The sequence below is a fragment of the Ylistrum balloti genome, unplaced genomic scaffold, assembly GCF_031769215.1.
Source record: "Ylistrum balloti isolate Yb309-2 unplaced genomic scaffold, AGI_CSIRO_Ybal_v1 Utg369746, whole genome shotgun sequence".
Classification (NCBI taxonomy): domain Eukaryota; kingdom Metazoa; phylum Mollusca; class Bivalvia; order Pectinida; family Pectinidae; genus Ylistrum; species Ylistrum balloti.
In genome coordinates this window covers 497,272-522,457 of record NW_026781953.1, presented here as the reverse complement: position 1 = coordinate 522,457, position 25,186 = coordinate 497,272, and the positions used below count along the sequence as shown (strand labels likewise).

The following is a 25,186-nucleotide window of genomic DNA, read 5'->3' as shown; positions in this document are numbered from 1 at the left end:
TATTTTGTCTGGTATGTTAACACTGGTGTATTTTGTCTGGTATGTTAACACTGGTGTATTTTGTCTGGTATGTTAACACTGGTGTATTTTGTCTGGTATGTTAACGCTGGTGTATTTTGTCTGGTATGTTAACACTGGTATATTTTGTCTGGTTTTTCTAACACTGGTGTATTTTGTCTGGTATGTTAACACTGGTGTATTGTGTGTGGTTTTTCTAACGCTTTTGTATTTTGTCTGGTATGTTAACACTGGTGTATTTTGTCTGGTATGTTAAACTGGTGTATTTTGTCTGGTATGTTAAAACTGGTGTATTTTGTCTGGTATGTAAACACTGGTGTATTTTGTCTGGTATGTTAACACTGGTGTATTTTGTCTGGTATGTTAACACTGGTGTATTTTGTCTGGTATGTTAACACTGGTGTATTTTGTCTGGTATGTAAACACTGGTGTATTTTGTCTGGTATGTTAACACTGGTGTATTTTGTCTGGTATGTTAACACTGGTGTATTGTGTGTGGTTTTTCTAACGCTTTTGTATTTTGTCTGGTATGTTAACACTGATATATTTTGTCTGGTATGTAAACACTGGTGTATTTTGTCTGGTATGTTAACACTGGTGTATTTTGTCTGGTATGTTAACACTGGTGTATTGTGTGTGGTTTTTCTAACGCTTTTGTATTTTGTCTGGTATGTTAACACTGATATATTTTGTCTGGTATGTAAACACTGGTGTATTTTGTCTGGTATGTTAACACTGGTGTATTTTGTCTGGTATGTTAACACTGGTGTATTTTGTCTGGTATGTTAACACTGGTATATTTTGTCTGGTATGTTAACACTGATATATTTTGTCTGGTATGTAAACACTGGTGTATTTTGTCTGGTATGTTAACACTGGTATATTTTGTCTGGTATGTTAACACTGATATATTTTATGGTATGTTAACACTAGTATATTTTGTTTGGTATGTCAACACTGCAGTATTTTGTCTGGTATGTTAACACTGGTGTATTTTGTCTGGTATGTTAACACTGGTGTATTTTGTCTGGTATGTTAACACTGGTATATTATCTTGTGTGTGTTTCTGCTGCCTTGTCATTAGATTAATGTGGGTATTTCTATGTCGATATTTTAGTGTGTCGTTAAGAAGCGCTGTCGCAGTTTCTTAAGCTTTGCATGTAAACCAGATGTTATAAAACCCCACTTATTTTCAAATTAATCTATCAGGAACACACGTGTTTCAGTTTACAACCGTTCAATCAACATGTCTTTTCCGTCTGGGAAAATCTATGTAAATCTTTGTCTCATCAATACCTTCGTAATGACTATATTTGGCATGGTTCCATATTTACTTCATGGAACACTTTCGGTCGATATTGTTTCATAGTTGAATAGGTTTTAATTAATATTTTAAGAGAGTGTATTCCCTTGTGATGTCTTATGGTTTAAACGTTGTTTACAAGTCCTCCTAAAGTATTGATCACACAACACGGTGTGTCCTGTCATACATTGCCTATTACGATTGCAATCTTAAGGAACGATGATACGAGAACAACCAAATAAAAACGTTGGGGATTAAAGGGGTTCGGAAAATGGTTTAGCAGCTAGGAGTGTGCTGATGGTTTCTATAATTGGGTTGTTTAAAATAGAAATAATCTAGAACGAAATAACAGTGGAATGAAAAAGACTTTCTGTGATGGGTTAGAATTAGGATAATATTAGATTGTTTTGTCCATTCATGCTATCGCGCGTCTGTTTCTGGTATTTATGCTTCTCTTCCATACCCCAATAGCATGTGTAACTACAAAATTTTGTGTCTACATGTCCCAATCTCCAAACACCTTAGATCTATCTACAATTTATGACGACAGAAAATTGACGCACAAACACAAGGTCATGTAAAAACACCACTGACGACGTCAATTAACTAATTTATTAAATAGAACACTGAACATCACGTGATTTATCTTACAAAACAGCATCTGGATAAAAAGGATAATAATATTTGTTGGTCATTACTGATGAATAAATGATAAGATTCGTCTCCAATTTCGTCTGGTTAAACAGGTTGTAAATTCTACTTTCTCAAAGGATATTTGTCTAAATGCCATATTCTAAAGGTAATTTCAACTTGCATGGTAGGTATTACAGAATAAATGAGTGGGTTAATGGGAGATTTTCTTTCTTTCTATCATTTTCTTTATTTTTGTTGTTGTTGTTGTTGTATTGTTTTTGTTTGTTTTTCGTTTAGCTTTGCTTTTTAATCTTTTTATCTATTTGTTCATTCATTTTTATGAAAATAAACCTGGCTGATTAACTCTGCAGATCGTCCCTTCACGACTTCACGGGAATTGCAGAAATGGCTTTTTGACGTAGATATTAACAACTTATCACATCTTGGAGAAAATAGAAAACATATCCTAAGTACTACGTGTGGTTTGGTAGGATACACTTTTATCTGATTATTGTTAACGCACTAGGTTCCTTAAACAAAAATGCAATTTTCGCAACCTTATTTATAAAGAATAATTTCAAATTTCTATTACTTCAACATGACGATTTTGGATTACGATAAAGTTATAGATTTTCAAAAATTGTCAACTTTGTACGTACTTTAGAGAGTGCATCACCTGTGCGGTCTACGTACCTTAAATCCTATAGTCGCGACTGAATGGACCCTTTTGCCGGGATAGCACCAAGTAGATTTAATAATGAATATTAAGATGTGACAAAATATTGAGTTCAACGAAACCATCCATATTAAAATAGAACCCGCGGAACTTCGTCTTTGGGGTTAGAGAGTGTACGGAATTTATGCCTTATAAGCTAATTAGCTATATTATCTTATCGTTTTGATGATGGATATGGCGTTGAAATTACCTGAAAATTACATGATTTTAAATCAAAAGATCACTTCAAAGTATAAACAGATTTTAAGATGAATGATACCGTTGATATCAAGATATGAGTAATGGAAGGGTTGGGCTAAAATCGATTTATTGGTTCAAAACATTATTCTATTGTCTGATCAAACAGCAATATTTACATGTGCGTTTGACAACTAACATTGATTAGTGGACAAAACCCATAATTTAATTGTCGTTATTTTCCTTCCTCTACATGACAGAGTATTTCGGAGTTGATCTGTCTGTCTTTCTAGATTCACGTGTTAAGAAGTCAGGATTTTATGGGGTGCTTTTGAAGAAAATTGTGCAAAATCATCTAGAGATGTTCTTATGTATATCGTACACCCCAATTTATCAATTAAAAAACATGATGTTTAAATTGTGGAATTTCTTTATAGATCTAGTTACATCGAATTACAAACGTTCGAGCGACCCTAAGTGCGTCATAACAGGTTTACGTCGTTATAAGCCGAACAAAATTAAATATTTGTTTAAATTATAAAATCAACCGAAAATAAGCCTAAAGAAGAAAATAAAATTGTACAATGATTTAAATAATATTTAAACTGTTTCTATCAGTATTTGTTTTAGTTGTCTTTGACATTTGGTAATGTAGGAGATTACGGTTACAGTAATGTAGAAATCATCTTTCTTTCGTCTGAACAGTTAAGGTACCAGGAACCTACAAGAACCCTAAACGTTGTCGTCAGAAGTCATTCAGTTTCATTGAGCTCTCTCTCTCAAGGTCATACACCAGACTTGCATTCAACGAATTATCGCTCAAAGTCATTAATGAGTCAGCATTCACATTGCACCCTCTCAAGGTCATTCAGACGAGATTTTCCAAGGTCTTTGTGACTTATATTCACATTACGATCTCTCAAATCCATGCATCTGTTTTGTATTTGCAGGGCGTTTAACTAATATCATGTATTTATTTCAACCTGTCTTGCGTGCACAATGCGTCCTAGCAATGTCATACACGTGTCACATGGCGCTTTTTAACGGTCATAATCTTCACAAGCCAATATTTAAAAGTAATAAATTCACTGAAATTCGTCTATCGAATCGATGGTTGTCACAATGTGCTCCTTGAAGTTTATTAACCTGCGGAACATTTGAATTGCGCTTTCTCAAAGCGTCTGCTCTAAGTCGTACTTTAACATCCACGTGACGCAATTGTACGTTAAGGCAGTTAAAGAATACACAATGCTATGAAAAATACTTTCATAGGAAATACGTAGGGAAACAATCCGCTTAGCAGCAGCTGTTCTCTAACACAAGTGTACTCATACGTCCTGACATGAATGATTAAGAAAAACCTACAATGAGAGAAAATGTTTGTATGGGGAATCGATGCAGTTTATTTTCTTGTCTGAGTTTAACATCGATGCATAAAAATCGACTGCAGTGTTTTGTATCTTTGTAGTCTACGTTAAAATCAATCCAAAAACGGGAAAATGTATATCAAAGTAGTGGTGACCATATTTTGTAGAATATCGTCCTTAATAAATCAAAGTCAGGACAAAAGTGGCCTGTAAGGTATGTAGACATCTTACATCCGACGTGGGAACATGTTTTCTTTGTTGAAGTTTCAATAATATATTGTTAAGTGTAATGACGCGGTATAAACTATGCAGGACATGCAGGTTTAACATGCAAGGTCTGAAATATACTGGTGCATTGAGGTTCATTGCTAAATATTCACCTTCAAATTTCAATAGATCAAATAAATAAATCACGTGATTATACATTTCAACAACACGAATGAAATATTTATCAATTGTAAAGTTTCCGTTTGAAAATCATGGCCACAATGACAAACAGGAAGAGTTGATAACCAAATTAAAGTAGAGGCCACTGTTAATTACAAACTAGAAGACTGGTAGATATTTTTCCCCAGACAAATTTGGTATCAATAGAGATGGCGCCATGAAGAAAATGTCACACTGCTGTTTCTGGTGTCATTATGACTCACGAGAGAATGTCTGGCACAACTGGAGGTCAAGAAAGTGATTTCATAGGAGATACGATTTCGTATTTGAATGTAATGATGTGTATTACCACATCATGAACTTAAGTTGATTTGAAGGTGACCTAACTCTACTTTGGTTTAAAACTTTCATATTCGAAATATCATTTATAAACCATAAACTGAAACTCAATTAAACTAGTTTCCTCCTTTTCAAATGTTATTGATAGTGTTTCAAATACGCCAGATATCAAAATAAAATGCAAACTGCATTTCTAATTCTCAAACCTTATGGAGGGAAGCCAGACTGACTCCATGTCTATGAAACCTTAATAACAATTTGTTTTTAAATACATACATAAAACATGCTGCGCCAGTTAAAGTCACTATTTAATTATTACTGACTTATCTTATTAACAATAAATTAATTGAATCTATCCTACAATTCATCTTTATAACACACAAAATCTCTTCCGACATTAGGAGAAAAGAATGTGTAATACCTTCATAGTGTAAAATGGCTTAAGAAATATTATGGTTTCGTATATTTATGGACACCAGTAGTCAGACTGACTCCGTATCATTCAGTACAAATACAGTGCCGATATAATATCAGTATTGTGTATATAACGACACGTGTTAATCAAGATCGTACATACCTGAGTGTGTTATCGATTATAAGTTATCACAAGGTTAATAATGACAAGATAATTATAGATATAATTGTGTGCTTTGTGATGATATACAGATACTCTGGGCTGTAGAGGAAAGATTACTTTACCCACACGTTGTACACATTTTCCACCTACTCAGAATTCTTGTGCTCGCAATGACTTAATATCCATTCAGAGCATGATTATTAAATTGTTCAGAAAACACACTCAGATTAATAGCACCTGCAATATGATTCACATTATAGCACAATAATTAAACTACATACTATATATATAAGTTGTATATTATACAGCTGTTTCATCCATTTAGGACCCATCGGTGATGATAAGGTTTATTTTTAGGGTTGTTACAACGAAAATCGTGGCCCTCCATCACATAGATAACAATACATCATACAGACATTTATGTTGGCATTATCTTCTATTGATATTTAAAAGTTTAGTCATTCAAGATGGAAAACAATTACCTTACATAAAAACAAGAACGAATACCGACATTTGAACATAATCATAATCAAAACTCAAATTCCATAAAATTTGGGCAAAATATTAACAAAAGAAACATTTAAACAAAAAAGTACAACAATAAGACAAGATGATCCGGAAGAGCAAGCGTCTTCTGCTTCATTGACGACACCCTCCATGTAAATCTTAATATTTCTCAAGCGTAGAATGGGTAAGTTTGTAACAATTTCCTACGTGTAAATAGGTTATACTGTCTGTGTCAATGTAAAACTGACGAACTTGCGAATATCCCAAGAGGTATCAAACTGAGAGCATCAAAAAATTTAGTGTACTTGTATGGGAAAAGTAAATACCAAAAGAAAGTTTATATGGATTTTAACGCCCAGATCTGAGTGGACTACTGCGTACACAAATTTCAAAAGAGACTCTCTGTTTGAGAGGATCTAGCCATCTTTTATAAACTTTTGTTATAATATGTATGTATTTAATATGAAATCCTAAACAGTATTTCCCTACGGAATAAATGAATTGAATTGAATCGAGTAAAAACCAAATAAGCATTGAATTTTACCAAGTGCTATCTAAATATGCTACTACTTTTCAATTTTAATAACTGTTGGGATTGAAAAAGAAACAAGGTAGGGTCTAGAGTGAGTATTAATGATATATGCCCAAGGTAATTTTGTTCAATATTTACTCAAATTAAATGTCTTTTAATTTTTAAACGGCAAATTTTACTATCATGGCATGCAACCAGAACAAACTTGGCATGTTTCTAACTTAAAAACACAGAAATGTATCTAAACAATTTAAGACAGCCTTGATTTATGAAATATCATAAATTTGTAAAATTAATTACCATGAATTCACATAGAAAAACATCGTCGCCATTTTCACTTGTATATTTATAGATACTGTAAATTAACTTTGCCGACACAAAAACACCAGACAGTACAGCATCATGTTCTAGATGTTGCTAAGTGGCCTTGTTATTTGTATTGTCCTTGACACAAGGTAGTAAAAAAAAAATAACCACAATCTCTTGTCCTCAACACAAATGTTTACACGGATTTAACCTTAATCCGATATATATTAGAATATATCTCTTCCATTCATTGTTCCCAAACACAACAGTAATTCCCAGTGCATATCATAAACACCTTTACAGGAAAATAAATCGTTTGCATTGAAGCATTTTAAGCTACCGAAAGAAATGTAAAAAAGATTTCTCATTCTATTTAATTTCGAGTTATCTTTACTAACTGATTCTAACACAGAGGTGATCTCTGGGATAACTATTATTTACAATCCTATTATGATGGTACAATATCTATAAAGAAAATACCGACACGTCAACAGAATCACAAATTCGATGTAAATGTAAAATATGATCAAAAGAAAATTTTAACACGGCCGGACTCCTAAAAAAAGAAAGTACAAGGAGAATAAGACCATAGGTTTAGGAAGGGTAAGCGTTTTCTGCTTCATAGACGACACCTGCTATGTAAAACTTGGTTAATCCAAGTAAGCAATGTCACAATCATAAATGAGAACAAGGCTAAAGAACAACGGAACCTCGAGACACACTAACGATCAAATACGTTGCTTATAGACATATGCTCAAGTTTACTCTCAATCAATTTTTCAATAAATTCAACTGATCTGGATATACAACCAGACCATAGAAGTTGTTGTAATTATGTGTATGTACAATGACGTGGCACGTAAATTGATTTCTGAAGGTACAATTTCCTCGATTAGTACACTTATTAAAGTTCTGAGTCATCATAGACAGGAATCTATAATTCTATATTCCAAAGCTCTTTGTTTCCCTTTGTTCTTGCCATACACTCAGTCGGCTATGAACAAATGTCAATTATCAACATAATTTGTGTTTTACAAAAGGATTAATGTGTTCTTTTCTGAAACAGTCGTTATAGAATAGATTGATACGTGATACCCTCCACGGGAGTGTGCTTATTTTCCTTGTAAATAATGAAGGCCATTTTCTCTCGAGGACGTAAAATATACAGTCTACACTGAGGTAGCTAAGAAACCGGACACAAGAGAAATGATAAAATTGGCGTTGTGATTGCGACGGGCTAGGATACCCGAGGACCAGCATATTCTGTAGGCTCATATATAACCTCCTGACAAAGCACTTTTCCTATTAAATATGCAAAATAGTTACAAACATGTAACAAACATGTCCAGTTCTAATAAACCTTTACAGCCCAAACAAATAGTGTGTCTCGCCCTTAAAAGAAGCACGATTGGTATCAAGTTGGTATAAATCATTTATTGAGTTATATTTCGCTTTTTTACGTTTATCTTTCGTTGCAAGCCGCAATAAAGAATTTCGTAAGTCCTGTGAAGTTTCAATAAAGTAATACAGCTAAAAAATAAAATACGATAAAAAAACAACTTCAAAATGTGACGAGATTTTTTTGATGACGCAATGAAACTAACTTATACGAAAGGGGAGTCATAACCTTGTCTCTGCAATCAGAGAGACGAAATACGAACATATCAGATACTGTACAGATACAAGTGTAATATACATACAGGGCAGTAGTTACACGATATTTGACAGACTGATGATGCAAAACGTGTAATTAACGCAAACGACTTTACACACATCAAGTGCATTAAAATGCCTTACAAAATGTATAACGTGTTATGTTATGAGATGAATGATGTTATGTTCTGCTCATAGCTTGATGGATGTATTCAAATTTCAATTCAAATCACACACAGCGCAAAATGTTAAAATGTCTGCCATCAAATATCGGATGAATTTTCCCAATTTGACAGACACATAGAAATGTATTAACAAGTTCTTGTAGAAACCATAATTGGTATGGACTTTGTTCCCTCTACTTACCTCTTCGTCCCTTAAAATATATCCATTACTTTGATTTGATAAAAACACCCAAACAGATAAACGTGCGTTAAAATGTATTTACAAAATGACAATAATTAAAACTATTTTTAAAAGAGCAAATAAGATCGTCAAATGAATCATTTGAAACAACGTAAGAAATAGCATTGCATTGTTCGCATTCTTTTAGTGTATCATGGATAAATCGGGATGATTTCTTCAGTAGAATATGTATCACTAAAACAGATTTGCGCGTTATATTTCTTTGTACTCTATAAATCGCTTATATTTCGCAAGGGATTTATTTTCACGTTGATACGCCAGGAGAGTCAATCGCGAATTTAAACCCACCGCGATTATTTGTACTTAAATAACTCTATATGACATCCATGTAGATTCGGTAACCGATATCGGAGTCTTGAACAGTCCAGGTTTCTGATGGCTCTTCATTCGCGAATTTAAAGGAATTTTCTAGATCACAGTTCGCGAAATCATGAATTCGCGAATATATTTTAAGTTCATAAAATAAAGAATTCACAATATCTAAGTTATTTACAGTTACTAAATGGTAACAATTAATTAACAGCTTTATGATGCAGTTTAATTCCTTGCTTGGCTCTACTGTATCCAACTCTTGTATAAAAGGTTGCTATTCACTGGTGCGTCTATCACACTAACTTCACCCATCAAACATTGTCACTGCAACCAATTCATTAGGACAAATTAACATCATGGACGATTTCCGGAGGTGCTCTTCACATCACATTGTCATTGGGTATTCAAATAAATGTTATAATGTTTGTTAATGCAATAAAGAGCCAAACAATGTCAGATAGACATGCTATATATATATATATATTAGCTGATTTAATAAGTTTCCGCAATTTTAGACAAATAAATAAAACTAATATATAAAACCAGTTATCTAACACTATATACTTACTCAAATTTATAGTTTTTCGTGTGAAAAAGGAAAATAACGAATATGTGGTATTGCAAGTAGCACCTGTTAACCTAATCTGCTGCAAAACACTTTCTTTAATGATATATGCCCTCACCAATCTTCTGGAAAAACTGAGGTAGGGAAACCATTTTTGCTTTGTAGCCAGCGGTACCAACTGTAGAGTTAAGAACTTTGATCTGATGTCTGTAATTTCAAACTCTGTTTCATTCAGTATTACATTCAGTGCGACACATGTTGTCCAATATAAGCAAACATAAAAACCAATAAATGTATAATGAAGCGCATCAGAAAACATCAAGGGCTGTATTTGGCACAAATAAAATTATATTTTTATATGTCAATATGTTTTTTAGATACACAACTCCAATATTGTGTCTATCACAATTTCATGAAGGCAATTAAGATCACGGAAATGTTTACAGGCGCCCTTCAAACTACTTTGTCATTGCAGTTTAAATCTATGTTATGTTTGTACTTGCAGTTTAAATATTTCAACACATCATTATCAACATCGATGCGTCTAAAGGTGAAATATATCTTACTGACAGTGTCCTCGCGTAATGGACAACTGCTTTTCTCATCAGTTTGTAGCAAAACCTGTTTTTACCATCAACTCTCGAACCAACTTATCAAAACAGGAGATACGCCAAACAAATTTAGTATCTTCACCATACATACATTTGTACCTCAGTCCAGTCTTAGACACATAAAACAGACTGACGTATAATTCATATCTTCTCTATTCATCACAACGTTCTTGTGTGAAACAAAATTTCAAATCAAAATACATACTTTCAGTTCAAATTATCCACGGTTTTTTTTTATTCAATTCAGATCTCAATTACACAGGTCCCGAGTAAAACGAAACTACAACATATTGTTATCACATCAACGTTAATAACAAAGTTTTCAAAATTTTGCAAAAGGACAAATTTCAATCGCTGTTTGTGCTAATATTACAACATACGTTTTCATCGGTCTTGTGATAAACCATATTTCTTAATGGAGATTTGTCTTTTCATGTACCTGTTTAAAGAGTTGCCATATCAGAAAGAATTTGGTTGACATGAAAAGCAATTTTATTTCATTGTATGTAAGAATATTTATTTCTTGATACCAGCTATGGTGTATATATGTGAAAATGTAGTCAATGCTTGTCTATAAATAAACAAACAAAAACAAAAACAATGTATATATATACAAACAAAAACAATGTATATATATATATATATACAAACAAAAACAATGTATATATATATATATACAGTATATAAAAAAAAAACAATCGTATATATATATAAATACAAACAACATGTATGTTAACCAAGTAAACAGTAGTATTTTCTCGTCAGTGTCTAAAACCTACCCAGATTTTTTGAAAAATTATATCTCCATCATTATAGATGAAATGGATAATTCATAATATGATCTGATGTTTAGAAATTACGTGATTTTTTCCATGTACGCCATGCATTATAGTTTGATACTGGTATATCTTCCCCTACTAATTATCAACAGTTCCCCAGACAATTGATAACTACCAAATTCAGGCCTAATGTTGAAGTATCATGTCCATTTTCTGTTCTGGATTACATCATTGAATTTCGTTTTTTCTCTTTTTTATTTTTTGCCATCGCATTGTGCAGTAAAATTTACTTCTATGAATAAACAGTATTAATCAAATAAAAAACCCGAGAAAGATTATGGGTAAGAATAAATTTAGCCATTATCATTGGCATCAAAAGAATTTTGTTCAATTACAAATTTCATTAAATGCCAGAATGAAGTAATTTCTTATTTAGAATGTGATAAAATAATTTCAATAACGTAACTCCTGTTTGTCTTGTTATATTCTCTTAAAGTACTTACGAACAGGCTGTTCTGGACAGGACCAATGACAGCAGCTCACTGTAAGGCCGATACACCTCGGAGAAGTGGGATATGTCAGCGTCGCTACTGATCATGGGTAGGCAGTTACGTCACACCTAAACAATACATCTGGTTTATATATAAACAAGTTTGTATGTATTTTTGTCTCATTCACATGTGTTGTTCTCGCGTACATACGTGCAGCTTGTCCCCATTAGTATAAACAAGACCATAAACACTCATTGTAGCTTACACCAATCTTTCAATAGTAGATTTTCAAACATTTTGTTACTATCGCATTAACTATAATATATGACACGGTATCCTACATTCATAAAGTTGCTATTCACAAACATGTCTTTTGTTAAATCGCTTTAGATTGCTGAGGGGGAAGTCTTGACGGCAGATTTATAATCCTTTGTTTCCGAAATGTGTCGTAACCCTGCATACCATCACTTACAGGGTTTTACATTAGAATGAGCACATCATCGACCTCCTTTTAATATATCAATATCTAAACATAGCTGTATTCACTGACTTTTTGCTGTTTTCCTATTCAATTTGCCCTCGTGTTATGATATATTAGGTATTTGTTTTGTGTAATCCTTTTGAAGTCAGCTGTTTCGTGTTATCAGTTACATCTAAGTAGTACAGAATGAATACCTGATTAAGGTTTTGAAATATATCTCTCTAACTATATATATATATATGTGTGTGTGTGTGTGTGTGTGTGTGTGTGTGTGTGTGTGTGTGTGTGTGTGTGTGTGTGTGTGAGTGTGTGTGTGTGTGTGTGTGTGTGTGTGTGTGTGTGTGTGTGTGTACGTGTGTGTATGTGTATGTGCGTGTGTGTGTGTGTGCGTGCGTGCGTGCGTTCGTGTCTGTGTGTCTGTCTGTGTGAGTGTGTGTGACATAACCATAATCAAGGATACTCAATATGTATTGGTGAATACCTTGTTACACGTTGTTAAATTTACGCTCCAATGTACGTTTGGAAATACAATCTCTTAGAGTGGTGCCATTTTTTTTAATATGTTTGATTTGAAAGGTTAAACAAATAATAACAAAATGCTTACACAATCCACGTTTATAGCTCCATAAGATCCAATTTTGAGATATTAGGTTTCTGAGGCGTACAAAAATAAAAATAAAATCAAAACTGTTCTCCAAATCAATCTGCCAGAGTCAAATCATAAAAAAGGAACTTGTTTACGTCATGGAGGACTCATGCCTCTTGTTTTTACATCAAAGAAAATATCAATTTCAACATATACATAATCTAAACTCAAATTCAATAAAACTAGGTCAAAATACAAAATAACAATATTAAGGGGAATAAGACCAGGAGTTCCGGAAGAGTACACGTCTTCTGCTTCGTGGATGACACCTGCAATGCAATCTTGGTCTATCCAAGTAAGTACTGTTACATTGTAATGTTCAACAACGGAGACACCAGGCATACTAACTGGCATCGAACAAGTCTTACTTCATACCACACAACGGAGACACCAGACATAATAACTGGCATCGAGCACGTCTTACTTCATACCACACAACGGAGACACCAGACATACTAACGGGCATCAAAGACCTCAACCTTCACAACACACAACGGAGACACCAGACATACTTACGAGCATCAAAGACCTCAACCTTCACAACACACAACGGAGACACCAGGCATCTTAACGGGCATCTAACACTTCTTATTTCATGTCACACAAGGACATGGTTCTTTCCCATATTTTTGACCCACCTGCATCCCTCGATTCCCGTAATTTGAGTTCATTATCGATACATGTAAACACGTCATAGTCTGGAGAAGCAGAGTCGTTACTATTTCAAAATGGAAAGCTGGCTTAGGATATTTAACATAAAAGACCTAGAGACACAGGAAGGAGAAAAAATAGAAAGAATCGATGAAAAAAATAAAAAATAAGAATTGCGGAATATTTTTCTTTACATTTAAAAGTTACCAAGCCCACCCCCACCCCATAGACAAGTAGAACCCAGAACTGTAAATGTAGTGATGAATGGCAATGGCTTTGTTACATGCATGTTTTAATGCACATGTAGCCGTTTGCTTTGATACCTACTTATCTATGTATATTTCTGCATTATATTTTAAAAGCACCTTTAAAATGTAAATGTTTTTTGATAACAATGATGATCTAACGCTTTTTATAATTCATATTCAAATCTAAATTTTGTCAGTTTTTATCTGTGATTCACTTTCATTTTGTGTACACTACACATTTTAATATCTTAAGTCACCGTCGCTTTAAATTCACTGTGCAATATATGTATATATATATATGTTCTATGTTATTATCCTATTGTTAGAAAACTCAATACTACCGTCAAAGCCGAAATGCTTGATAGTAAAATATGTCAGGAAAAAAAGTAGAAAAGTTAAAGGGACTAAATTGTTAGATTTCGTTATTTTTTCCCCATGCCTTTGATTTCTAACAAGCAATGTAATACTTAAATTAGACTCTTCACAAAATTATAACACTGAGAGAAATTGATAAAGATTATCAGCTTCAAACTAACGCTTGTCGACACGCGCTGTTGTATCTACCACCCATGCTGTTTTGATCGGAGATAGCAGAGTTCATCACGTGACCTTTCGGAGCCTCGTTTTAACCCGCCGTTTTGATATGATTTCTTACTATGTATGATTATGTAAATAGCCTAAACTTAATTTGCCAGCCATGTTTAATTCTTACTTAGTATAATGGCCTCCTGTTTCACGCTATACGCGTGCGGAGCGAAATAAACGAATTTGAATTAATTTGAATCTAAAATTGCATGCGCAAAGACATTGTTCACACTCGCCGAACGATAATGATATGAACTAATGTTTGTTCGCTCCTATTTTTGTTGGGGTTTTTTTGTAATTTTTTGACGTTGTCAGGAAAATGGTTATGCAAACTTTAAAATATTACACTTAACAGAAAATACACAATTTTTACAGATATTTAAATATTATAATACTTTTTATCAGACATGAAATGAATATCTAACCATTTAGTCCTTTTAAGATACCAGAGTTTGCTTTGTGTACAGCAAATATAAGGAAGTTGTTTCGTATCCTCAATAAAAGCTTAAAAGAAATTCTCCTAGTCTGGAGCAAATTCGTCTCCATCAAATTACACCAGGGTAGGGTGAGCAGTGTGTTTCTACACATCAACCTGATAAATAATTTCACAGCGATTTTATCTGGTGGAATAAAATAAAGTCAAAAGACTTATAAACGTCTAGTAAATTTAAAGGATATTGACATCAACTCCATTATATCAACATGCCATGTATTAGTCACTGCAAACTGACATAAAAAAAATGGAGATATCTTTATAGCGTTTGCTTATCATAGTTAATACTCAACTCAAAAAGGCCAACAAGGACATTTAGAATGGACTAAAAGCATGTATCCTAGTTTAAAAATAAACCAACGCAGAGGAAACTGCACAGTCGTTATCAGTAGATAGCATATAGTTACCAGACATTAATATCTATTTATAAAAATATCGTCCGACCTGACTCTCTAAAACAGTAAGTGATTTCAATCTCCATGCCTCGCCAGTCCTTCACTACATATCCGGGCCATCTTTAGTGTAAGTTACAATTGCTTTACGTCCTAATTAACAACCAAGGTCATTTAAGGACGTACCAGCTTTAGATGGTGGAAGTAAGTCACAGTTCCCCGAGAAAAAACACCGACCAGCGGACGGTACCTGACGACTCCGCAACGTAGGTGTCGAACCCGCTAATTAGTGGAGTGCAGACGCCTTAACCACTTGACAACCGTGGCCACCTCGCGCTATCGATCAAAACACGAACAAAATCACGTGCATGTAGAATCAGACCAAATCTTCCGGAAGGCTAAGCGTTTTTCTATTCCATTAACACTCGTCTCGTCGTGTAAATATTCGTCCTCGATACTCTATGGGTGAAGGTTCCATATGCGACACCTTGTGGACAAGACTAGATTGATCCTTTCATGTACAACAAATGAAACTCGAGGTTGCATGACGGTATATTGTAAAGGCTTTTGAGTTTGGTGTCGGTCCTTTGTAATCTTTAAAGAACGTATCAGCCTGTGATTGGTCAGTTATTTTCGCCTGGAATCAACCAATTATTTCGCTTGTGCATTCAATTTTACTATAACCTGCTCCTGGGGCGCAGAGAACGATATTGAGCCTAACCCCGGGTTATCGGATAATGATAAATATTGGTCAATCTAAGGAAGTTATATCACAGTCTCAAATGAAAACAGATTTACAACGAAACCAACATGTATACGAACAGACATAAAACATCAAACTCTATTTCGCACGAAAGGAAATTGAACATGTCCTAAGAGGGTCTTAATGGTAACCATAGAACTGTCTTATATTCTTTATCAATCTTTATCTTTAGAATCATTGTGTTGTACGTGTCTACCACCTGTCGACTTTTTTCTCGGAAATCGTGATATTGGCAATCGAATTAATGTGACACACTTACACCTAGGTTGAGTAATCGAGGATTTTTTTTCTAAATGAGAACGAACGAAGTAGAAGAAGAAAAGAAAAGACTTATCTATAAATCGTTGATGTAGCGTCAGCAGGTCAGGTTTGGTCCCCCTAGATATTATTTAAGTAGAACACACAGGAACATCTTCGCCAATGTTACATTTGTTACCTGGTATGGTACAATGTAAAAGTGCAAAGTCCCCCAAAACACGTGTGAGAAGTCATTCCCGACTCTCAAAAATATCTAAAACAATCTATTTTGAATGCATAATCTTTTTATCAGCCTTTTAAAAGTCAATATATTAAATATAGCAGAAAAACTGCCAACGATGTAAATATGTAAAGCAATGACCACGTGTGAGGCTTTTTGCCGGAGCTACTTTTTAGCTATAATTTATATTCCGATCTGAATATTATTTCACAATTTAGAAAGAAACACGACAGAGATAATGAAAGCTGTTAAAAATGTTATACAACGTTTAACGATGTCTCTCAGTTTAACGTTGCTGTGTCTTTGTGTTTCATATAAGAACGAATTTGTGCACCTGTTTACCTGTTGAAAGAAGCGTTTAAATGACTAAGACCTCTCACTAATTTACGGCGAGGAGGGCGGGTTTTTAGAATGCACCTACGTCTTATCACAATTGATGTTACATGGCAACCAGGGTTCATGTAAAAACTAAGAACGACAATTTCAGAACACAACAATACCGAAACTTGAATCAAATATTAAAAATCAAATTTAATTTTTGGCAATATATCTTCCTCCCGAAGCTCCTGATGCATTCCCCTTGTGGTTTGTGGTTGGTTGCCTCTAAATCTTTCATATTTTTGCACTATTTTTTAAACTGTATTTTTATTTTTAAATAAATATATTTGCTGTCCGAAAAAACAAGCAAAACTATCGTCGATTCTAATTTATCAGTTTAAATGACATTATAATGTTAATGAATTGCAATATAACATATTTCAACAGCAAAATTGCCTACCTTGTGTTGAGTTTGTATGTCTTCAATATTTTCCACTCAGTAAGTCGCATTATCAGTGTTGTACACAAAACAAAATCCGTTCTCTAAATAACAGTGAGGTCGTTGAAAAAAAGTTCAAACCACCTTTATCTGTAATGCTCATTTCAATCATATTTCATCATGTCCCTCCATCATGGCTTAGACCAATTAAAGAACTGACAGATATTGTCGCGGTGACCCCATGGATACTGACAGTCTGTGAACCGACCTCTTATAAGGCGTTTTACTGTGATAGAATAAACGTCCTCACATTTTCTATTCACGCCAGATATACCGCTATAATAAAGTGCATACTTTACCGTTTTTATCATTTAAACAGACATATAATGTGATTCAACATCGACATATCGTAAACATTATAATATCTGATTGATGAGAGCTTAGAAATTTCTACACGGGAAGGGAGACAACTCTTACAAAATACTTCAGTACATCATATTGATTTTTTGAGAGTGTCTCTGTTCGTGTGTAAAAAATATGGATTTGGGAATTGGACTCTTTATAAAGCAGTGAAAACCTGCCGACGTATCAACGTTGTCTTATGTATAATTTTGGTTAACAGAAATTTATCATTTTATCTACCTTTACGTACACCTCATTAAAACAATATTTGGTACGTGGGAGTATATCCTAGGTATAAGTCATGGTTCACAGATTAATAGCAGTTAAACGACTATAGTTGTCAATTATTTGCGTTTAGGAACGGTTCATAGTTTTGTATATAGTTTTAGGTGAAGAATGATATAATGGTAGTTTCTATTCAACTAGTTGTGACTGGCACCCAATGCTCGATCTTAATTTGATATTGTGGATGGTCGTTTGTCACATTGTAACAAGCTTGCCCTTCACCTCGGCGTTCGGGGTTCGATGGCAAGAGACAGGACGTGGTTAAAGAATGAAGCCTTGCTCATAATATCAGCCAAGCTCTACGGTGATGAAAGCACCCGAGCGAAACTCTATACCGGTAACATGTGTAAGACCACGTTTCATTCACGTTCAGGACGAGAGGTCTCAGGACTTGGCCCATCTGAGAAAAAAAAAGTGAAAAGGCAAAGATCATCCGGAAGTATAATTGCCTTCATTTCTTGAAGCACTAACTAGTTAACCAAAATTTAGTGGGTGTTTTTTCTCTCCCGAGAATGTCATGTATGTAAGCTTCGCTCTTTCCAGGCACTACCTGACTCAAATTATTCACGAAAGGAAAAATATATAATCGTAAATTCGCGTGTGTATAAAGAAAGATTTTCCTGGAACAGAGTAACAACTGTTTACTCGGAACATAGTGTACATCTGCTTTTTATATTGAAACGCATTACGGTTACATTTGTATACACTTCCGAGTAGCAGAGGACCACAGGAGTGAGAAGTGCCGTCATATATTTACAGGTAGAAGTATTTATAACGTATTATCATACATTCATTTTGTACCGATTCATGTTAAATTCGTGCAATGTTGTGCATGCATCTTCTGTCTAAAATCAAACGACAACAATAAAAGGTGTAATGAAATCCGCGACACCTCAAGAAAAATGTTTCAATGTTACGCATACCCAAACCGAAAGTAACCTATGGCACGCTACTAAACTGAACAGATATTAATCAGATTTTTGCTCTAGTGATTAATTACACACGATAATGATAATATTTCTTCGTGTTATTTGTAAGGTGTGATTACAAAGTGTAGTATAGCATTAATCAAATGAAGCTACGTGTTATCAGAATATCTTGTTTACGATATCTAATTCGTCCTTGACTCATGACGGCCGACACGACCAAATATAAAGTATACATGGGTAGGTATTGCAGCTTAATCGTTCAAGTAAAGAGAAATATGGTTCAACAATGGATGAATGATTATTGCTACATATTTACAATCTGTTCTTGACTAAATGTCAAGGTACCATAATAGCTCATTGTCACACGTGGAATTTTGGATTGAAATTATAAGCTCAATCATGTTTCCTTGTCTTTCACGTTCCACTCCTGATACAAAAGGGGTATATAATTTGTGCTTTTTAAAGAAAATCTGTATATACAATAGAATGTGATGCCGATGTGTCTTCTGAGTCGTGTCTATCACTAGCCCTCCACCTCTTGGTCGCGGGTTCGAGGCCTGCGTGGGACAGCCTCAGGTACTGGACGTAGGTGTGTGGTTTTTCTCCGGGAACTCCGGCTTTTCTCCACAACCCACATCCTTAAATGTCCCTGGCTGTTAATAGGACGTAAGGCAACAATTAACCAAACTAAACCAGAGTTTATTATAGAAATCCATTATTCTAAGTTAGCGATTTGTCCCTACGTCATTATATAAAATAAGGAGTGTGACAGGTTATGGTATTTCTATCTCATATATGTCTATATATTAACTTATTTAAATTGAAACACCGATGAATATTTCATTCAAGATGAAAATTTGTTTGCTTCTTATTTTTTTTAAGCTTACCAGTCACTAACAACAGTGTTTTTATACAAAGTGAAATTGACACCAACTTCTTGTGAATTAATGTTCAACATAATAAATTTGAATAGGAATCATTCATAAAAAACATATTTTGAAAGTGAATTTATTTATGGAACCATGTTCAGTTGGATTTTTTTTCATACAAATATCAAAACCATCCTTAATCCCATGATTTTAAAAATGAATTTATTGTCGGCACCATTTTCAGTTGCAATTTGGTTTTTCATACAAATATCAAAGTTATAATTTACCCCATATTAAAGTATTTAGAACTCGCCTCCAGTGCCTTGGTTTACAGTCGATGTTTTAGAAGTAATCGGTTTTAATACTATGAAGTATGAAAGCAGTCCTTACTACTGCATTGTAATAGGCCATTGACCTGCATGTTTTGTTCACCAGACCATGACCTCCAACAGACTGCTAGTGGCGGCGCTGGACTTCGGTACGACTTTCTCTGGGTATGCTTTCTCTACAACAGCAGAGAACAAGGAAAACCCTCTCAAAATTCAGTCTAACCAGGCGTGGACTACTGGTGGCAGATCTTTGCTCTCTCTCAAAACTCCAACATGTCTTCTTCTGGACAAAGATAAAAAATTTGTGTCGTTTGGATTCGAGGCTGAAGATGTATACTCAGATCTACTCATGGACAATGTAGCTGATGATTACTACTTCTTCCAGAGATTCAAGATGAAACTGCATGAAAATTCCGTAAGCTAGAATTTCTCTGTTATGTTGATCAAATATTTGATGGAAAATGTTAAATACACTGTATAGTGTGTTATTTTTGACGGTTTTAGTTTCTTTTCTTGTGTATGTAAAACAAAATCACGGAAAATACCTTGAAAATAAAACAAAATGTTAAAAAAAAAAACAACCGAGGTTTGCCCTATTATGCATGCCATGTTTCAGTTCTTTCAAATGGTGGCACATCCACTTATGTACTTAACGTTATTCTAAATTTATCAGATTAATATATATAAAAAAAATGACGTAATTTATTTATTGATATGGCAAGTACGTCTCATAGATCCAGATATTTGCATCCTCGTAGATAAATTTGGGTTTCCCCCAATCGCTTCCGGTGTTTCCGCGGTTAAGGCCCTTAGCCTCACTGACGAGCTCTGTCAGGACGAAATAGCTGTATGGTGCACTAATATTCATTCTTTGGCTCTGCTACCTATATAATGATAAATTTGTATCAAAAGGAGCCATTCACTTGTATGTCTCTTGCATCATCGTTCTGTGGTGTTTTGCCTAATAAACAGTGGTTTGTTTCTATGATGTTTTGTCATTGTAAATAAATGTAGGGATTTTTCTTAAACAAGATTCCGTCGCATTTTGATCTCTACAGATGCTTTTTCATATTTCTTCGATCGTATCCTGATTTATGTGATCTACTTCTGGTAAAATCGTAAACACGAATAGAAATATATAACGGCTCACTGCAAGAGTTGTCTATGTGTTTCAGGACTTGTCCATGTCTACAATGATTGAGGACGTCACTGGGAAATCCGTCAATGCTTTGGAGGTATTTTCCAAGTCTATCAGCGCCTTGAAGAACCACCTGATGAAGACACTGGAAACCCAGAAGGCAGACATCACACCAGAAGAAATCCAGTGGGTCCTTACGGTCCCTGCCATCTGGTCCGACACTGCAAAACAATTCATGCGATCAGCTGCGGAACAGGTAAAGACGGATCATAAAGATCTCACGTAGTACATAAGCATTGAAATGTTTCATCCGTCTGAACATTACAACTTGATAACAGATACTTTTTGCGTTGTGTCACTAGTGTAATATGCCCTGGAGTGGTTTTCATTGGCTGTGCTTGTCAAAAACCGATTGTGATGTCATGATATATATATGGACAATGACGTTACGTCATGAATTGAAATTGGTGCAATTGCTACCGTTTGATTTTGTCCTCTACATTTAACTTTAAACTCGGTCAAAACTAAGAAGAAACTCCAAAAGTCTTCGAAGAATAAAATTCTTAATGACTTATTTTTAAAAATCGTGTGAAATGAAAACTCATTCCCTTGCTTTGATGTATTGAACTGTTTAAAAGTTAATTTATTGACAAAAACAACCGATGTGAAGCAAGACAATGGTATTCGTGAATGAACCCGCTCGCGGTATCGGTTGTAGATTAGCAACGTCTCTGTAAGACTATTTGAGAACTCAAGAAATTATACGTCCGGAGACCTCACGAAACTGAAAGGTAACCCTATCGAACTAATTAGCAAATGATTGGCCCAAGTAATCTAGGATTCATTGCTATGGAAAAATTGGGTAAGTCATTCGTGGATGGGAAGTTATTAATGAACACAGAAATGACGGGTTTCTTAAATGATCAAAAAAGTACCAAACAGTAGTAAAAAATATTGAGTATATATGTTAGGAAATCTTTGGCATTATGTTAAGACACATATATCATAGCCGCATTCCTTGATCTAGGAGTTAGTTTATATCCAAGTTGTGTGGTTCGACGAACCCTACTCGGATGGGTTGTGTTTCTCAAGAAGCTGAGAATGTCGTGTATTTGGGCAAGACATGCTATTCCAATAGATCTGACTGGTTTTTGGCAACCCTCCTGTTATTGTCCAATGAAGTTAAATAAGTACTAGTGGGGACCCAGTAACAAAGCTATATCAGACCAACAATGGTGTATTTATGCTAACTAAACATTACCTGCAGCTCTACCTATAATAATAGCTTGTACGTTAATCAAACGATTTATTTTTAAAATTGTATTTCTGTTTTAGGCCGGAATTCCTGGAGGTCAATTGAAGATAGCATTGGAACCAGAGGCAGCCTCTCTGTACTGTCAGCACCTTCCCCTCGACAAACTTACCGGAGCTGAGACAGGCTTCTCCGTCACCAAAACGGGCACCAGGTACATGGTGATCGACGTAGGAGGTATTTTAATTGTTGTTTTCAGTTTAGCTGTTTTTGACCATGTTAAGTTCGTTCAAGTTCTGTTATCATCAGGCGCGTTTTTATTTAGTGTTTCTTGGCTCTGAATGAATTCACATGATTTCAACAGGACGAATATTAATGAATAATTACTTTGTTTGAAAATTCTCAGGTGGAACTGTCGACATCACTGTGCACGAGAAACTTGACGGAGGTAAGCTTAAGGAATTATACAAGGCTAGTGGAGGAGCTTGTGGTGGTACAGCTGTAGACAGCAAATTCATCCATTCGGCGTTCATCAAAGTGGTAGGGAAACCCGTCATGACAGAGCTAGCGGAACAATATCCGGGTAGCTACTTGGATTTATACAGAGAGTTCGAGACTGTTAAAAGGACCGTTACTCCCGTCAGAGAGGGCAAGGTCAATTTAACTATTCCTATTGTGGCCATCAACAAAGTGATGGACGATATGGGGGAGTCCTTCAAGGATGCCCTCATGTCTAGCCCAGTAGCGGGAAAAATTGCACTTCTTGGTGACAAACTTCGGATCGACGCGGAAATGATGAAAGAAATCATTTTTGGAGAGGTCTTAAAAGATATTGTCAATCACGTGCGAGATATTCTCAAAAGGCCGGAAACAAACGGCGTTACCATTCTACTCCTTGTTGGTGGTTTCTCAGAATCTCCAATGGTCCAAGATGCAATCCGTAAGGCGTTTCCAAACAAGCGAGTCGTTATTCCAAACGAGCCTGGTTTGTCTGTATTGAAAGGTGCAGTACTATTCGGACACAAGCCAGAAACGATCGCTTCACGAATAATGCGTTACTCATATGGGGTTGATACAATGCCGTCCTTTGATATAACAAAACACAGAAATGACAAAAAAGTCACAATTGCCGGTGAAGACCATTGCTTAAATGTGTTTAGTGAGTTCATGGCTGCGGGAACATCTGTCCCGGTTGGTCACACGGAATTAGCAGCGTACACAACCACAACACCATTTCAATCTGCGATGAAATTAAAGATATATTGCTCGACAGAAAAATCGCCAAATTACACAGATGACGACTGTTGCACTATGATGGGTCGTATGGACATCACGGTACCAAACCCAACCGCCGAAGAACGCAACTTAATTGTAATGTATAGCTTCGGCGACACGGAACTTAAAGTTACTGCGATGGAAGCCAAGTCGAAAGAGCCTTGCGTGGCAGATTTCAACCTTTTGAAATGATTAGTGAAAACGGAACACATTGAACCATTATACAAACACACAACGTGTGTGCATCATATTATGGAAGTGCAAACTAATTGCTTTTGCATTTTCATATTTTTGAAGAAAAAAAAAACCATTTGAGCTCCCCCCCCCCCCCCCTCTTTTTTCATTTCATATTGCAAACGGGAAATATTCCACTTTATGTGCTTGGTAAGCAGTTATTTGAAGTTAATTCGTTTCTTCGTCAATCTAGGCTGGTGAGTCTTGGGATTGATTTGGTTGTTGATAAAAACTATTCACTTAAGCCATTTTCAAAGACAACACCCGATCGTCTCCGGAGTAGAGGACGAACAAAAATGCATTTTTATCATCATTATGAAAACGAGTGGGAAAGTCCTTGGCTTGACCCGTACAATCGACGCACGTGCAACAGGTGAACTACTATGACAGCTTTGACACTTGCAGGTGTCTGTGTTTGCCTAGAATTCGTTCATTCAGCACTATTACATGAGCAGGATATTTGTCGACAAGAGTGAGTACCAGATGTACATGTGTCTATCATATGTCTGATCAGGGGAGACCAACGTGTTCAGGGGATTTCGTATAAAAAAGGAACATTGCTACTTTTATACTCAACTGATTTTATTTGTATGTTTTTACCAATACAATGCTTATCCTTTACAATAAAATATTTTCAAGAGAGGGTATATAATTTGTTTTGCTGAAAATTATTTTAAAATTATTTAAATTCCAAGTCCAGAGTAAAAAGTACCAAGAAATGCAACCCTTATTTCATGGTAAAAAAGTAAGCAGGTAGTTTGACGAGAACAACCAGCAATAACGAACTGTGTGTATGGATTCTAAAGTTAAGTTGAAGAATCAAATACAAACGCGGCAGGTCGTTATCCTAATAATTAATTTGCAATCTGAATTATTGTGATGCTGAAGAATGATCGGGTAATATATCGTGTTAATTAAATGTGTAGGTGCACCTTCTTGAGAATTCCTCATAATATTGAACTTTTGTATAACAAATTACACAAAACCCAAATCAAGATTTTTGACACATTTTTCTACCAATTTTAAATTCCCTCTTTGGTCTCAGTACTTAGACTCTTAACATTACTGACGAGTCCTAGAATGACAAAACAATTGTATGATCTAAAAACAATTACCAGTCGAAAAGGCTGCCATATTTGCCATCCGATTTAGCTGCAAGATGTAATTGTTTCTGATCTTGTGTTTCTTTCCGTTTCTATTTCACGTATCCTTTTGTTGTGGTTTATTGTTCATCTAATATATTGTGAATCATTCCACTAG

The 25,186-nt window shown here is 35.0% G+C and overlaps 2 protein-coding genes across 2 annotated transcripts in view; one reads left to right on the top strand and one right to left on the bottom strand.

The window, feature by feature from the left end:
* LOC132543236 (carbonic anhydrase 2-like) overlaps positions 1-11,797 on the bottom strand; it is a 48,423-nt gene extending 36,626 nt beyond the window's left edge. The window contains exon 1 of the mRNA XM_060206717.1: positions 11,732-11,797. The gene's annotated coding sequence lies outside the window, so the exon portion shown is untranslated. The remainder of the gene's footprint in view (positions 1-11,731) is intronic.
* An 8,339-nt stretch (positions 11,798-20,136) lies between these two features.
* On the top strand, positions 20,137-23,884 carry LOC132543264 (heat shock 70 kDa protein 12A-like). Its single transcript, XM_060206745.1, has 4 exons — positions 20,137-20,442; positions 21,203-21,421; positions 22,501-22,654; positions 22,824-23,884. The coding sequence occupies exons 1-4, from the start codon at positions 20,137-20,139 to the stop codon at positions 23,882-23,884; spliced, it is 1,740 nt and encodes a 579-aa protein (XP_060062728.1).
* Positions 23,885-25,186: the final 1,302 nt, after the last annotated feature.

Bases quoted from the DNA above. Each gene is read 5' to 3' on its own strand.
- LOC132543264 (XM_060206745.1), top strand. From the start codon at position 20,137: ATGACCTCCAACAGACTGCTAGTGGCGGCGCTGGACTTCGGTACGACT. The intron at 21,422-22,500 runs GTAAAGACGGAT...TTTCTGTTTTAG, and splicing joins TGCGATCAGCTGCGGAACAG to GCCGGAATTCCTGGAGGTCA. The intron at 22,655-22,823 runs GTATTTTAATTG...GAAAATTCTCAG, and splicing joins CATGGTGATCGACGTAGGAG to GTGGAACTGTCGACATCACT.